This window comes from Salvelinus sp. IW2-2015, unplaced genomic scaffold (assembly GCF_002910315.2).
Source record: "Salvelinus sp. IW2-2015 unplaced genomic scaffold, ASM291031v2 Un_scaffold1024, whole genome shotgun sequence".
Taxonomy (NCBI): Eukaryota; Metazoa; Chordata; class Actinopteri; order Salmoniformes; family Salmonidae; genus Salvelinus; species Salvelinus sp. IW2-2015.
The window spans coordinates 290,445-307,943 of NW_019942692.1; the positions used below are offsets into that span (position 1 = coordinate 290,445).

The 17,499-nt window shown below is 41.0% G+C and overlaps 1 protein-coding gene across 4 annotated transcripts; it reads left to right on the plus strand.

Moving 5' to 3' along the window:
• The first annotated feature begins 318 nt into the window (after positions 1–318).
• Positions 319–16,699, plus strand: slc22a13a (solute carrier family 22 member 13a). Of its 4 annotated transcripts, none has more exons than XM_070438566.1 (10): positions 319–2,289; positions 7,781–7,884; positions 8,050–8,204; positions 8,348–8,516; positions 8,757–8,877; positions 9,837–9,931; positions 10,055–10,269; positions 13,668–13,776; positions 15,293–15,499; positions 15,720–16,699. In XM_070438566.1, the coding sequence occupies exons 1-10, from the start codon at positions 1,915–1,917 to the stop codon at positions 15,796–15,798; spliced, it is 1,629 nt and encodes a 542-aa protein (XP_070294667.1). In that variant the 5' UTR covers positions 319–1,914; the 3' UTR covers positions 15,799–16,699. The 4 variants fall into 4 exon arrangements, with proteins under 4 accessions (XP_070294667.1, XP_023992597.1, XP_023992595.1 ...); XM_024136827.2 differs by lacking the exon at positions 319–2,289 and adding an exon at positions 7,219–7,668; XM_024136828.2 differs by lacking the exons at positions 319–2,289; positions 7,781–7,884 and adding an exon at positions 7,219–7,668 and having other exon boundaries at positions 8,050–8,083.
• Positions 16,700–17,499: the final 800 nt, after the last annotated feature.

Here is a 17,499-nt window from a genome sequence, read left to right on the forward strand (position 1 = left end):
GCCACAGCATGATGCTGCCACCACCATGCTTCACCGTAGGGATTGTGTCAGGTTTCTTCCAGACGTGACACTTGGCATTCAGGACAAAGAGTTCCATCTTGGTTTCATCAGACAAGAGAATCTTGTTTCTCATGGTCTGAGTCCTTTAGATGCATTTTGGGAAACTCCAAGTGGGCTACCGTGCCTTAATGAGGAGGGGCTTCCATCTGGCCACTTTACCATAAAGGCCTGATTGGTGGAGTGCTGCAGAGATGGTTGTCCTTTTGGAAGGTTCTCCCATCTCCACAGAGGAACTCTGGAGCTCTGTCAGAGTGACCATCAGGTTCTTGGTCACCTCCCTGACCAACGGCCTTCTCCCCCGCTTGCTCAGTTTGGCCGGGCGGCCATCTAGGAAGAGTCTTGGTGGTTCTAAACTTATTCCATTTAAGAATGATGGAGGCCACTGTGTTCTTCGGGACCTTCAATGCTACAGAAATATTTCGGTACCCTTCCCCGGTTCTGTGCCTCGACACAATCCTGTCTCGGAGCTCTACGGACAATTCCTTTTGACCTCATGGCTTGGTTTTTGCTCTGACATGCAATGTCAACTGTGGGACCTTACAGTACCAGTCAAAAGTTTGGACAGACCTACTCATTCAATGTTTTTTCTTTATTTTTACTGTTTTCTACATTGTAGAATAGTAGTGAAGACATCAAAACTATGAAATAACACGTGGAATCATGTAGTAACCAAAAAAGTGTTAAACAAATCAAAATGTATTTTATATTTGAGATTATACAAACTAGACACCCTTTGCCTTGACAGCTTTGCACACACTTGGCATTCTCTCAACCAGCTTCACCTGGAATGGTTTTCAAACAGTCTTGAAGGAGTTCCCACATGCTGAGCACTTGTTGGCTGATTTTCCTTCACTCTGCGATCCAGCTGATCCCAAACCATTTCAATTAGGCTGAGGTCAGGTGATTGTGGTGGCCAGGTCATCTGATGCAGCACTCGATTACTCTACTTCTTGGTCAAATCCCCCTTACACAGCCTAGAGGTGTGTTGGGTCATTGTCCTGCTGAAAAACTAATTATATTCACACTAAGCGCAAACCACATGGGATGGCGTATCGCTGCAGAGTGCTGTGGTAGCCATGCTGGTTAAGTGTGCCTTGAATTCTAAATAAATCACAGGCAATGTCACCAGCAAAGCACCATCACACCACCTCCTCCATGATTCACAGTGAGAATTACACGTAGAGATCATCTGTTCACCTACTCTGCTTCTCACAAAGACACGGTGGTCGGAACCAAAAATCCAGACCAAAGGACAGATTTCCGCCGGTCTAATGTCCATTGCTCGTGTTTCTTGGCCCAAGCAAGTCTCTCCTTATTATTGGTGTCCTTTTTTTTTTTATTGGTGTCCTTCTATGCAGCAATTCGACCATGAAGGCCTGATTCACACAGTCTCCTCTGAATAGTTGGTATTGAGATGTGTCTGATACTTGAACTCTGTGAAGCGTTTATTTCAGTTGCAATTTCTGAGGCTGGTAACTTCAATGGACTTATCTTTTGCAGCAGAGGTATCTCTGGGTCTTCCTTTCCTGTAGCAGTCCTCATAAAAGCCAGTTTCATCATAGCGCTTGATGGTTCTTTCGACTGCACTTGAAGAAACTTTCAAAGTTCTTGACATTTACAGGATTGACTAACCTTCATGTGTTAATAACTAGGGAACGGACAGTGCAGAATGTTTATATTCCTTCTAACTGTTCTTCTTAGAAAGTCCTGTTTTTACACATGCTGAATCATGCTTGCTGAATGACTGTGGGAAAGTAAAGTTAAACATTAATTTATCTTGCATAAAGGCTTCTCTGTTACATAGCATCTTCTTTCTGGAGCTACTCAAGCAGAGAATCGCTTTGATTCTTCAACATGGCTGATTTTGGCGAGATCCTGAGGACCATTGGAGACTTTGGATTATTCCAGAAGCTCATACTATTTGGACTATGCTTCCCGAATCTTGTCCTGCCTTTCCACCTGGCCAGTTTGATTTTCATCCAGTCAGACCCTGAGCGCCACTGTGACACTGACTGGATACTTAGAGCTGGTTCCAATCTGAGCAGTGAGGAACAGCTGAATCTGACCGTGCCTCGGCAGGAGGATGGAACCTTCAGTAGGTGCCTGATGTTTACCCCTGTAGACTGGGACATTGACACCATCAGGGAGTATGGACTCAATCAGACCACTGACTGCCAGAATGGATGGGTGTACAACAATATAGTGTATGAAGCCACCATCGTCACTGATGTAAGTAGGACTAGTTGAGTGTTGGGGATGTTTTTTTTACTAAACACAAGACTGTATAATATCATGTCATTAATGAGCTTGTATGTTATCAGATTTTATGCTTTTTAAATTATATGAACAAAAATATTCAATTTTATTTGGAACAGCAAGCCAGATAAAATTAAAAGGGCCTATTTATATAACGAATATGAATTCGGAGGGCAGAAATGATAAAATATTAAAGCATTAGACCTCTCACTAAAGGCAACAGTCATACAAAAGTTACACTTAAATCCAAACTGGTTCTCTAGTAAATTGGTACGAATGTCTCATCCTATGTTCAAGAAGGGCCTTTTTCCCTTTATTCAGATTACACCTGCTCACTTTCGGCTGTTTGAAAAGGAAATAATCTTCAAAATATCTTTATTTTTTAAACAAGCCTTAGAAAGTTGGTTGCAATTTCAGTTTAATCCACCTGAAAGGACGGAACAAATAGTACAACAAATATTGTGGTTAAATTCAAATATACTAATTGATTAAAAAACGGTATTTATCGAAGAAATGTTTAAAAAAGGTTTAATTTTAGTGAATGATATCATAAATAGGACTGGTGGAGTTATGTCACACATGCAGCTAACACACACATATGGAAATGTCTGCTCTACCCAAAATTACAACCAATTAATTGCAGCATTACCACAAAAATGGAAGAGGCAAGTAGAAGGGGGAACAAGTAAGGAACCTGTATGTCGGCCCAGTATTAAAGAACATAAATGGTTAAAGAAAAGTGTGATAGATAAAAACATATACCAATTTCATTTAAGGACCAAAAAACTGACAGCTGTGCCATATGAATTGCAGAACAGTTGGGAAGAGATTTTCGATGTACCCATTCCATGGCACATGGTTTATGAATTGATACGCAAAACAACGCCGGATTCAAAACTTTTGAATTTTTCAATTTAAATTACTATACAAAATTCTTGCAACTAATAAATAGAATGTTATATATATATGGGGGATACAATCGTCCCAGCTCTGCAGATTCTGCTGTGAGGAGGCAGAGTCATTAGATCATTTATTTTGGTATTGTCCATATGTAGCTCGTTTTTGGTCACAGGTCCAGGAATGGCTGAGGAATTGCAACATTTGCCTAGAACTAACGCTACAGATAGCAATACTGGGGGATTTGAAAAGCCATAGTCAATCAATCAATAATATAATCATTATTTTAGCAAAAAAGTTTATATTTTATTTACAATCTGTAGAAGCTATGAGAATAGGAAGGTTCAATTCTTTTGTGAGGCATCACAGCACAGGACATTAGAAATTTAGGAAGGACTAAGAACAAACAAGAGAGAACTATTGTAAAGTAGACTGTGTCTGTAAAATGTGTATAAAATGTATAAATTGAAGGTAAAAGCAGAAGTGTTTATTAGTTTACTCCAATTGGGGGATTGGTGGTAGGGGTTGCGGGGAATAATAATAAAGGTATATTCTTTAAAAAGTATGTATGTCTATATAGGTATGTGTATGTATATATGTGTATATGTATATCTATATAGGTATGTGTATGTATATATGTGTATATGTATATCTATATAGGTATGTTGTACGTATACTATGTGTATATGTATATCTATATATATGTGATATGTGATATGTATATATGTCCGATCTGCAGCCAACAAGGCAGAGTTCATCTCAGCCTATGCTTCCCTCCAGTCCCTCGACTTCTTGCACTGACGGAAACATGGATTACCACTGATAACACTGCTATCCTACTGCTCTCTCCTCGTCTGCCCACGTGTTCTCGCACACCCGAGAGCTTCTGGTCAGCGGGTGGTGGCACTGGGATCCTCATCTCTCCCAAGTGGACATTCTCTCTTTCTCCCCTGACCCATCTGTCTATCGCCTCTTTAAATCCATGCTGTTACAGTTACCAGCCCTTTCAAGCTTAACATCCTTATCATTTATCGCCCTCCAGGTTCCCTGGAGAGTTCATCAATGAGTCTGACGCCCTGATAAGTTCCTTTCCTGAGGATGGCTCACCTCTCACAGTTCTGGGTGACTTTAACCTCCCCACGTCTACCTTTGACTCATTCCTCTCTGCCTCCTTCTTTCCACTCCTCTCCTCTTTTGACCTCACCCTCTCACCTTCCCCCCCTACTCACAAGGCAGGCAATACGCTTGACCTCATCTTTACTAGATGCTGTTCTTCCACTAATCTCATTGCAACTCCCCTCCAAGTCTCCGACCACTACCTTGTATCCTTTTCCCTCTCGCTCTCATCCAACACTTCCCACACTGCCCCTACTCGGATGGTATCGCGCCGTCCCAACCTTCGCTCTCTCTCCCCCGCTACTCTCTCCTCTTCCATCCTATCATCTCTTCCCTCTGCTCAAACCTTCCCAACCTATCTCCTGATTCTGCCTCCTCAACCTCCTCTCCTCCCTTTCTGCATCCTTTGACTCTCTATGTCCCCTATCCTCCAGGCCGGCTCGGTCCTCCCCTCCTGCTCCATGGCTCGACGACTCATTGCGAGCTCGCAGAACAGGGCTCCGGGCAGCCGAGCGGAAATGGAGGAAAACTCGCATCCCTGCGGACCTGGCATCCTTTCACTCCCTCCTCTCTACATTCTCCTCTTCTGTTCTCTGCTGCTAAAGCCACTTTCTACCACTCTTAAATTCCAAGCATCTGCCTCTAACCCTAGGAAGCTCTTTGCCACCTTCTCCTCCCTCCTGAATCCTCCTCCCCCCTCCTCCCTCTCTGCGGATGACTTCGTCAACCATTTGAAAAGAAGGTCGACGACATCCGATCCTCGTTTGCTAAGTCAAACGACACGCTGGTTCTGCTCACACTGCCCTACCCTGTGCTTTGACCTCTTTTCCCCTCTCTCTCCAGATGAAATCTCGCGTCTTGTGACGGCCGGCCGCCAACAACCTGCCCGCTTGACCCTATCCCCTCCTCTCTTCTCCAGACACATTTCCGGAGACCTTCCCCTTACCTCACCTCGCTCATAACATCATCCTTGACCGCTGGCTACGTCCCTTCCGTCTTCAAGAGAGCGAGAGTGTGCACCCCTTCTGAAAACCTACACTCGATCCCTCCGATGTCAACAACTACAGACCAGTATCCCTTCTTTCTTTTCTCTCCAAAACTCTTGAACGTGCCGTCCTTGGCCAGCTCTCCTGCTATCTCTCTCAGAATTACCTTCTTGAATCCAAATCAGTCAGGTTTCAAGACTATCATTCAACTGAGACTGCCTTCTCTGTCACGGAGGCGCTCCGCACTGCTAAAGCTAACTCTCTCTCCTCTGCACTCATCCTTCTAGACCTATCGGCTGCCTTTGATACTGTGAACCATCAGATCCTCCTCTCCACCCTCTCCGGTTGGGCATCTCCGGCGCGGCCCACGCTTGATTGCGTCCTACCTGACAGGTCGCTCCTACCAGGTGTGCGTGACGAGAATCTGTCTCCGCACCACGTGCTCTCACCACGGTGTCCCCCAGGGCTCTGTTCTAGGCCCTCTCCTAACTCTTAAAAGAGTTAGATGCACTATTGTAAAGTGGTTGTCCACTGGATATCATAAGGTGAATGCACCAATTTGTAAGTCGCTCTGGATAAGAGCGTCTGCTAAATGACTTAAATGTAAATGTAAAATCTGTTATATGTCATATCTATATAGGTATGTGTATGTATATATGTGTATATGTATATCTATATAGGTATGTGTATGTATATATGTGTATATGTATGTCTATATAGGTATGTGTATGTATATATGTGTATATGTATGTCTATATAGGTATGTGTATATGTATATCTATATAGGTATGTGTATGTATGTGTATATGTATATCTATATAGGTATGTGTATGTATATATGTGTATATGTATGCATGCGTGTATGGATATATTTACCCAAAACAATATGGGGGATTGGAAATGATGCAGACAATTACATTGATGGAAGCAACATTCTTTCCGCAATATTAAGCTGATCCACCCCTTAAAATTAAAAATTAAAAATAAATAAAAACACCTGCTAACCATGTGTATTTGACAAATAGATTTGATTTAGTTGTACCATACACTTGTTCAGGGATTCACATTTAAATTCTCAAAGACACTTGTCCATCTGGCAGATCAGAAGCAGTTTTTTTTACTTGCCCGAAGATTATGGTCACTTGCCCAGAAAATTCATTTGGCTGTTTACATTCTCAAATGACAAAAGTGTAATAGTTTTTCACTCCAACATAGCTCCCTTATCCTGGTGTAACCAGGTTGATCGGTGTTCACGCAGCTTTCAGGTTGGTTTTACCAGGCTATAAATCCCTAGGGGAAAAATCTAAAATATGTTTTACTGGAATTGGTTGGAGTTGAACGTTTTTTGATAAAAGTGAGGTCTAAAAAGTAAAATGCCGGTAGCTAATAGGATACGACACATTAAGCCACATTAAGGATTTTCCTTAGCATATGAAGGATTATCTCACTCTTGTAAATTTGAAGTAAGTTACATTCACAGGAGGCTGCTGAAGGGAGATCGGCTCATAATAATGGCTGTAACGGAGCAAATGGAATGGCATCAAACACTTGCAAACCACATGTTTGATGGATTTGATACCATTCCACTGATTCCGCTCCAGTCATTACCACGAGCATTTCCTCCCAAATTAAGGTCCCACCAACCTCCTGTGTTAAATTGTATAATGTTGATCTGCTTGTGTCATTTTGAAACTCCTAAGCGGTATTATAGTGCAACTAAAATATTTTGGGGCAAAACATTTAGATATTTTTTTTAAAGAGTTGTATAACTAGGGAACGGACAGTGCAGAATGGTTATATTCCTTCTAACTGTTCTTGTTTAAAAAAAATCCTGTTTCTATACATGCTGAATCATGCTTGCTGAWTGACTGTGGGAAAGTAAAGTTAAACATTAATTTATCTTGCATAAAGGCTTCTCTGTTACATAGCATCTTCTTTCTGGAGCTACTCAAGCAGAGAATCGCTTTGATTCTTCAACATGGCTGATTTTGGCGAGATCCTGAGGACCATTGGAGACTTTGGATTATTCCAGAAGCTCATACTATTTGGACTATGCTTCCCGAATCTTGTCCTGCCTTTCCACCTGGCCAGTTTGATTTTCATCCAGTCAGACCCTGAGCGCCACTGTRACACTGACTGGATACTTAGAGCTGGTTCCAATCTGAGCAGTGAGGAACAGCTGAATCTGACCGTGCCTCGGCAGGAGGATGGAACCTTCAGTAGGTGCCTGATGTTTACCCCTGTAGACTGGGACATTGACACCATCAGGGAGTATGGACTCAATCAGACCACTGACTGCCAGAATGGATGGGTGTACAACAATATAGTGTATGAAGCCACCATCGTCACTGATGTAAGTAGGACTAGATGAGAGTGTTGGGGATGTTTTTTTTTACTAAACATAAGACTGTATAATGTCATGTCATTAATGAGCTTGTATGTTATCAGATTTTATTTTGTTGCAGTTTGATCTTGTCTGTGGCAAAGCTAACGTTGTCGGACTTGCWCAAACTGTGTTCATGGCTGGCATTCTTCTTGGTTCACTCTTGTTTGGACCTTTCGCTGAATCGTAAGCACACTTGAAGTTGTGAATAACATGTCCTATACTTCTTGGTTTCTTTCTTTCTCTTTGTAAAAAAACAACACCAAACATAAACAAGTAAATCAAGAGGAACATTCCTCAAACCTTCAAAAGGAGGTTTCAAACACAGTTTTCTCACCTTTTCTCTTGCAGATTTGGTCGCCAACGAGCAACTCAGATACCCATGGTTATTATGCTCATTTTTACTGTAACGACAGGCTTGTCTCCAAACTTTTATTTGTATATGGCATCCCAGTTTATAGTAGGGATCGCATATGGTGGATTTCGAATCAACTGCATTATATTAGGTAAAGTGATGTCCATTTCAAATAGACTATGCTCTACAATAAAATTTTAAATAGAACATGAGATAACAGAACTCAGTCAATGATTTGTCAGTCAGCCGGTCATATTAAGTTGTTTAACATTATTACATGTTCCTTCCACACAGCAACTGAATGGGTCGGAGTGACAAAACGTTCTTATGCGTCTTGTTTGAGTCAGACGTTCGGTGGAGTTGGCCAGTGCATTCTTGCTGGCATGATCTTCTTCATCCGAGACTGGAGACTTGCTCAGTTTGTCATGGTTGCACCATTAGCAGTGGTCGCCGTATACATATGGTGTGTACACGTGTCATCTTTAACCAATATTAAAACCGAGCATATTTATCCATAGAGGCAATACACATCCCACAACGGAAACTATTAAAACTGATGAAGACCTTAGGGACATTACAAAGCCAAACAGAAGCACCACAAATTGATACAATTCTTACGAGCATTACAGCACCCAAACTGAATAATAATGATTATCAATATTAATTATAATTGTAAAATTGTCTGCCTGTTCTGTGTTTCCAGGTTTATTCCTGAATCAGCCAGGTGGTTATTGGATCAGGGGAAAACAGAGGAAGCTAAGAAGTTGATACTCAGGGTAGCAGCCATCAATAAACGCACAGTTCCAGACACTATTCTAGAGAAGGTAAAGTGCATGAATTAGGAATTGGTATAAAGGTCAGGGAGCTGGCCAGCCATTGTTTGCCAGTGCTGTGATCAGATAGTGTAAAATCCCGAATTTGAAGAATTTATCTGCACGTGTTAGCTAGCAAACTAGCCAGGCAGTTTTAGAGGAAATAACACATACATTTTTCTAATTAACTGCCAATATGTCAACATTCCATTCGGACAATGCAGCCATACAGCCATACACTGGCTGAAATCAGTTGATGATTGGACGCAGACAAGTTTTCAATGCAACAAGTACTGATATTGTATCATATTTTAGCACTTATAACTTTCCAAGAAAACAAACATTTAGACATTCATGGTTTGTTTATATATATATATATATATTTTAGAGGCTATTTATACAGACAATTGGCATAAAGCTTGTATAAACTGTATTTATAATTATATGACAATATTTTAGGTTGACAATAATTAGATTACACAATTTCTGACATCACATGCCTTATTTGGCTGTTTTCGCTGCATAACATGTAGAAGTTGTCCCTTTTCAGGTTTAGAAGAAGTGACCGCTAAATGCTAACTCCCGTTCGCATAAGCTGGTTAGCATAGCTAGCATTCAGAATTATACTCAGATTTTTATCTCAACATAGTGTGAAATATACATATAAACATTAGCCTAAATGTAGGCACATTTTGCTGTTGGGCAATGAGGCAACTCGGGATCTTTCCCTCACGGCCCTTTTCCCCATGCGTTTCCATGGCAATTCCATTGTTTTGCTTGAGTTTGATTGACCTCTTAACCTCATCTATGACTGCGGTTTTCAACCCATTCTGGAACTTTGAAGGTTTATGACATAGGCCCTCTAGTATTTGAATAGGATCTCTATGGTAAAGTGGGACACTCGAGTCTTTGGAAGCAGAGATTCAAGTGTCTATAATTATTCATTTCTGTAAAAGATAACTCTATTCCAGATAGCTGAGAAGAAAGTTGTTCAGAAGGGAGGCATACTCCTTCTCATCAGATCTCCTGTACTTAGGAAATACTTCTTAACTATTACTCTTGCATGGTAAGTTGTTTAATACCTCTTAATAACTTAATATCTCATATTGGCCAACTTTCAGCCCATACTAAATCTCATCATGACAAACAAAGGTGATGTCTATTTTTGTGTGTCTCTCTGAAATCCCAGGTTCTCATTAAACCTCTCCTACTGCTGTCTGTCCTTGAACGTCGGGAACTTTGGCCTGGACATCTTCTTGACACAGCTCATGTTCGGACTCACAGAGATACCAGGTCATATACTCAGCATCTTTATACTGGAATATTTGGGGAGGAAGATATCCTTAATGTCCACCCTTCTGACTGGCGGATTCACATGCTTCCTAATCCTGGCTGTTCCACAAGGTAAAGTTCCAACTGGAATAGATTTAACATTTTTGTCATTTAGTAGATGCTCTTATCCAGAGCGAGTTGCAATTCCCTCAACATGGTATTTATCAGAAAAGTCAGTGCTTGTGGGAAAAGAGAAGTGTTTTTCTTTGTATTTTTTGGGTGAACACCTTCCTAATGTTGAGTTGCACCCCCTTTTGCCCTCAGAATTGCCTCAATTTGTTGGGGCATGGACTCTACCAGGTTTTGAATGCCTTACACGGGGATGCTGGCTCATGTTGACTCCAATGCTTCCCACAGTTGTGTCAAATTTGCTGGATGTCCTTTGGGTGGTGGACCTTTCTTGAGACACACAGGAAACTGATTAGCGTAAAAAGAAAACAGCAGCGTTGCAGTTCTTGACACACTCAAACCGGTGCACCTCGTACCTACTAACATACACTGTTCAAAGGCACTTCAATATTTTGTCATGCCCATCCACCCTCTGAATGGAACATATACACAATCCATGTCTCAATTGTCTCAATACCTAAAAATCCTTCTTTAATCATTATTACCGAATCAGTCTCATTCTGAATGTCGCAAGAACCCTAGCCCTTATTGATGAACCATCAATACACAAATTGGCTTAATTATTTGTTTACTAACTAACTAAATAATAACACAGAATACACATACATGAGATAAAAGTCCCTAGTGGACTGACACGATATGACGGCTTGTTACACAATGGAAAGGGGGTGGGGAAAGAGAGAGAGGGAGGGAGAGACAAAGAGAGTCAACTTATCATACATACATTTGGAAACTACGCTCACAGTAACCATAATACTTAGCACCCGCTCATTCGGATTAGAAATGCAGTATATATATTAATGCGTAGCTGTCTTTCTCTGTCGTCTCTGTTGAAACCAATCGATCCATCTACGGGTAGTGGCTCGATGTAAGGCTCTGGTTGTACACCAGAGATCACAATGTCCTTCTTAGTTGTAGAGCTTCTCTGGTCTTGGAGTGTTCGTTAGATAAATACTTCAGAAGTACCAACGGTTGTGTCAGAGGGATTCTTCCTTCCCACCTCATGTCTTTAGAACACTTTTTACATGCACAGTTGCAGACTGTGAATGTTTCTGGTCTCCTAGATGATGTCATCTTCTTCTGTAGAGATTGAGAGAGAGTTTCACCATTTCAAACGTATGGACTATTGTCCCATGTTTTCTGGTCTGTAGAGTTTAAATCATTTCGTAACGTTCAGCTCACCACGTGCGTCAGGCTGGTCTGTAGAGTTTAAAAACCATTTTCAGCCGTGTAGCCACCGCTCCATGCTGTATGGTCTCAGTACAACGTTTCTAACCATTTCAAGGTGTAGACCACGGCCTCACGTCCTTTAAAGCACTCTGACCAAAGGGGCCTTCCGTCATGCTGACATGAACTCTGAGCTCACTTGGGCGTGGCTACTGACTGGGCACAAGTTTATATGAAAAACAATTATCTAATTTAGAAGGCTAAAATCACATTGCTATCTTCACAAAAGTATTCTCTTATTTAATCATATATTTTATACCACATTTAGATGTAAACTTGATACAAAGGACGCATACACTTTCCGAGTTACAGTTACTTTGTCATACCATTCTTAATGACATCACAAAATAATAAACCATATGACAGGATTATTCTTTAGATCCCCACAGACCATTCTTAACTTTACTAGGGTATGTGGGATGCTAGAGTCCCACCTGGCCAACATCCAGTGAAATTGCAGAGCACCAAATAAAAAACAGAAATACTAATTATAAAAATTCATAAAACATACAAGTGTTATACATAGGTTTAAAGATGAACTTCTTGTTAATCCAACCACGGTGTCAGATTTCAAAAAGGCTTTACGGCGAAAGCATACCATGCGATTATCTGAGAACAGCGCCCAGCAGACAAATTATTACAAACAGTTACCAGCCAAGTAGAGAGGAGTTACACAAGTCAGAAATAGTGATAAAATTAATCACTTACTTTTGATGATCTTCATATGGTTGTACTCACAAGACTCCCATTTACTCAATAAATGTTTGTTTTGTTCGATAAAGTCCCTGTTTATTTCCAAAGACCTTCATCTTGTTCGAACGTTTTGTTCAGTAATCCACAGGCTCAAACGCAGTCACAACAGGCAGATGAAAAATCCAAATAGTATCTGTAAAGTTCATAGAAACATGTCAAACGGTATTTATAATCAATCCTCAGGTTGTTTATAGCCTAAATAATCGATAATATTTCGACCGGTCAATAACGTCGTCAATATAAAAGGTAAACAAGAAAGGAGGGCTCTCGGTCTCGCGCATTAAAAACCTCTGGGACACTGAATGGTCCACTCCTTCAGAGTGGTCTTACTCYCTCATTTTTCAGAATACAAGCCTGAAACAATTTCTAAAGACTGTTGACATCTAGTGGAAGCCATAGGAAGTGCAATTTGAGTCCTAAGTCAATGGATMCTGTAATGGCATTCAATACAAAACTACAAAACATAAAAAAATCCCACTTCCTGGATGGATTTTTCTCAAGTTTTTGCCTTCCATGTCAGTTCTGTTATATTCACAGACATTATTTTAACAGTTTTGGAAACTTTAGAGTGTTTTCTATCCAAATCTAACAATTATATGCATATCCTAGCTTCTGGGACTGAGAAGCAGGCAGTTTATTTTGGGCACACTTTTAATCCAGAAGTGAAAATAGTGCCCCCTACCCAAGTGAAGTTAAGATTTTTACCTCATGAATATTGTTCCAAAGTTCATTCTTTGGCCAGCAGAGTTTTTGGCAGCAAAGATCTTCTGTAGACAAAGGGATTTCTTTCCCAATACTGCAGGGCAAGAAAGAGAATGTTTCTACTAACTATTTATGAGCTGCTGTTAAGTCATAAAACCAGAGTCTGGCTGTCTGTCAGCCATGTGCCAAGCTGATCTGGCACTTTTCATCCTCACCATGGAGAGAGTCATGACACTACATTGTAGATTTTAAATTCTACAAAGTAGCCACCCTTTGCCTTGATGACAGATTTGCACACTCCATGTGACACTACAGGTGACTACCTCATGAAGCTAGTTGAGAGAATGCCAAGAGTGTGCAAAGCTATCATCAAGGCAAAAGGTGGCTACTTTAAAGAATCTCAAATATAAAATATATTTTGATTTGTTTAACACTTTTTACTACATGATTCCATATGTGTTATTTCATAGTTTTTATGTCTTCATTATTACATTATTCTACTATGTAGAAAATAGTAAAAAATAAATAAAAATCCTGGAATGAGTAGGTGTGTCCAAACTTTTGACTGGTACTGTACATAAAAAATCTACCGAGGCAGTGGACTGATCATACAGAGATGAGAAAACATGTTGATGTGCAGTATGTTAACTCTATTTTAGACAACGCTGTTGCTATTACTGCTCTTGCTACTGCTGGGAGGTTTTTCATGAGCAATGCTGGATCCATATGCAACGTCTATTTTCAGGAGCTGTTTCCCACCTCTGTTAGGTAAGACCTGTATATTTCTATATACATGTGTACAGACCCCTTCACTTTTTTTGTGAAGGGTCAGCCTTACTCTAAACTAGATTCTTTTTAAAATCAATCATCTACACACAATCCTCAATAATGGCAAAGCAAAAAATTWAATATATACCGTATTTTCATAACCTTTCAGACCCTGTGCTATGAGACTCGAAATTGAGCTTAGGTGCATTCTGTTTCCATTGATCATCCTTGAGATGTTTCTACATCTGGACTGGAGTCCACCTGTGGTAAATTCAATTGATTGGACATGATTTGGAAAGGCACACACCTGTCTATATAGGGTCGACAGTGCAAAAACTCATCCTAGAGCTGGCAGCCCGACCAAACTGAGCAATAGGGGGAGAAGGGCCTTGGTCAGGGAGGTGACCAATAACCCGTTGGTCACTCTGACAGAGTTCCTCTGTAGAGATGGGAGAACCTTCCAGAAGGATAACCATCTCTGCAGCACTCCACCAATCAGGCGTTTATGGTAGAGTGGCCAGATKGAAGCCACTCCTCAGTAAAAGGCACATGACAGCCCACTTGGAGTTTGCCAAAAGGCACATAAAGGACTCTCAGACCATGACAAACAAGATTCGTTGATCTGTTGAAACCAATATTGACCTCTTTGGCCTGAATGCTAAACATCATGTCTGGAGGAAACCAGGCACCGCTCATCACCTGGCCAAAAGCATCCCTACGGTGAAGCATRGTGGTGGCAGCATCATGCTGTGGGGATGTTTTTCAGCGGCAGGGACTGGGAGACTAGTAAGGATCGAGGGAAAGATGATCGGAGCAAAGTACAGAGAGATCCTTGATGAAAACCTGCTCCAGAGCGCTCAGGACCTCAGACTGGGGAAACGGTTCACCTTCCAACAGGACAACCACCCTAAGTACACAGCCAAGACAATGCAGGAGTTGCTTCGTTACAAGTCTCTGAATGTCCTTGAGTGGCCCAGCCAGAGCYCGAACTTGAAACCTATCGAACATCTCTGGAGAGTCCTGAAAATAGCTGTGCAGCGMCTTTCCCCATCCTACCCGACAGAGCTTGAGAGGATTTGCAGAGAAGAATGGGAGAATCTTCCCAAATACTAGCTTTTAGCRTCATACCCAAGACGACTCAAGGCTGTAATCTTTGCCAAAGTACTAAGCAAAGGGTCTGAATACTTATGTAAATGTGATATTTTCGATTTATTTATTTTTTGTAAAAAAACGTTTTTTCCCCTTTTTCATTATGGGGTATTGTGTGTAGATTGATGAGGGGAAAAAACAGTTTAATCAATTTTAGAAGAAGGCTGTAACGTAACAACACTTGGAAAAAGTTAAGGGGTCTGAATACTTTCCGAATGCATACACATATGTGTGTGTGTGTGTTTTTGTGTGTATAAATATATTTCTCTTATATATACATGTACATATAAGGCCCATAAACATAACTTATTTTACATGGTTTAATAACCCTTAATGTATCACATCCTTTGCTCCTTCATTCATACAGACAAACGGCCATAGGCTTGGGCTCAATAGCGATCAGAATTGCTGGAATACTGTCTCCAATGCTCAACATATTGGCCACATACCATTGGTCTATCCCCACTATCGTGTTCAGCAGCCTGTCATTGGTTGGTGGGGCTCTGGTCTTTCTGCTTCCTGAGACCAGGAGGACAGAACTACCTGACTCTACAGATGAGGCCGAGGGGAAGAGGTAGGTGGTACCAGAGGATATGTGAGGAAAGATGCACATACATAAGACTTGCCAGATCATTTTTGCATTTGTAGGAGTGTTGTGGAACTATAAGAGGGCATTCGTTCATATATGAGGCAGATGGAGAATCAAAATAAGTTACWAAGAAGTTGTTTAAGGATGTATAACTTTTTGTTGTCTTTTGAAGCTTGGTGTCATTGATATCTCCTTTTTCCTGTAGAAATGTGACTAGCGCCATGAAGATAGAAAAAGGCTGCAAAGTGGATGATTATGACTATGAAAAATCTACCAAACTATAAAGTCATGTTTATGTAAGTCTTTTTTCTGGRTAAATGTATTTTCAAGGCTTAGTTAGTAAGACAGTTGGCTGGTGCATGGTTCTTGTAACACCAAGGTTGTGAATTTGATTCCTGGATGGGCCACATAACTTGCTGTTTTTAACTTTTGGTTTATAGAATTTTTTTGAATTACTTTACTCTTTTTGTTATTCTTATCTCTAGCTAAATGGATCAAAAACATACGATAAAAGTGTCTACTTAATGAACCTATTATTATATTTGACTTTAAATACATTTGCAGTGTATCAAGGAATCTAATGATATATACACCGCTTCTCACATTTGTATAAAAAAAACGGACTGTCACCCATGTTACCCAATGAATCTGTAAATATTGTTAGGAAACCACCGAGCCAGCCTACTGCTAACTCTACAGTCGCAGTGTCCAGGGGTCCTATAGGTCAGGCTAAATAATCTGTATCCTGATTGACTTCTTGGTCAGCCAGCCCAAGTAGTTTAGTTATGTTCTCTATGGTTGGTGACAAAAATAAACATATTAAAACATTTAAAAATTTGACGGATTTAACCAAACAAACACGGGAAGTCCCGTCGGACCCAAGAGGCTACATTCAAGCCTCACTGAAGTGTCTGCCAGTCACTGATTGCCCAGAGCTGATCAACTTATCATCAAGCGTTGATATTTCAATCAGCTGYGTAATGCCAAGGCAAAAAAATMAAAATGTGTACCCCTTTWGGWCCCCAGGACCAGGATTGAGAAACACAACACTAATCTACCCATTTATTACACAACAAAATAGTTTCAGATAACTTTTTTTTAATTTGCTACGTCACATGAAATTGCTGTACTGTCTACTTGTCGGGTTGCCAAGATTGTTTACAATAAATAACTTTATCATCTCAATTTGTTACGATGAGCGAAGGGGGGGAACCCAAGAGCGGACTCAGAAGAGGAAGCCGGGATGATTGCACATAAAGGTTTATTGATTACAGAGAAATGGGGGGTGCAGAACCGGGATAGCTCAGATGAGTTGCAAAAACCAGGAGTGTAGAGTGAGGTTGGAGTTGGCTGAGTAAAACAGGGGAACAGGTCTTGAGGGGAATCCAAGGTAATGGTGGTGAGTGATATCCAGAGTAAGGTGGTGGTGGTGGTGAGATGTGGAACAGGAGACAGGAGTCAGAGAATGAGCGGTAACTGCAAGGAGATGACAAAAATGGTGTAAGGCAGGAAAACGAGCAAAGCAGAGCAACAGGATCTTGAGAATAGACAAAAGGCTAGAGTGATAACTGACTGAGCAGAGATTACGACCTGGCAGAGTGGAGGTGGCAGGGATGAGTACATGTAGAGGTCTTGATTTATGGGACGATTTGCAGCTGGTAGGGATCTGCTCTGACTCCAGCACACCTGTCTCCAACCACACAATCACACCAAGAGAGAGAGAGTGTATACAGGGGGAGAACTGAAGGATAGGACGACACCGGATGAACACCAGAGGACGTAGTGGGCGCAGATGTGACACAATTCTTACATTCAGCAGCTACCCAGATCATTAACTTAAAATTATTATATTCAGATGTCCAAGTCATCCTTGTGGTCCCGTGTGGCTCAGTTGGTAGAGCATGGCGCTTGCAACGCCAGGGTTGTGGGTTCATTCCCCACGGGGGGACCAGGATGAATATGTATGAACTTTCCAATTTGTAAGT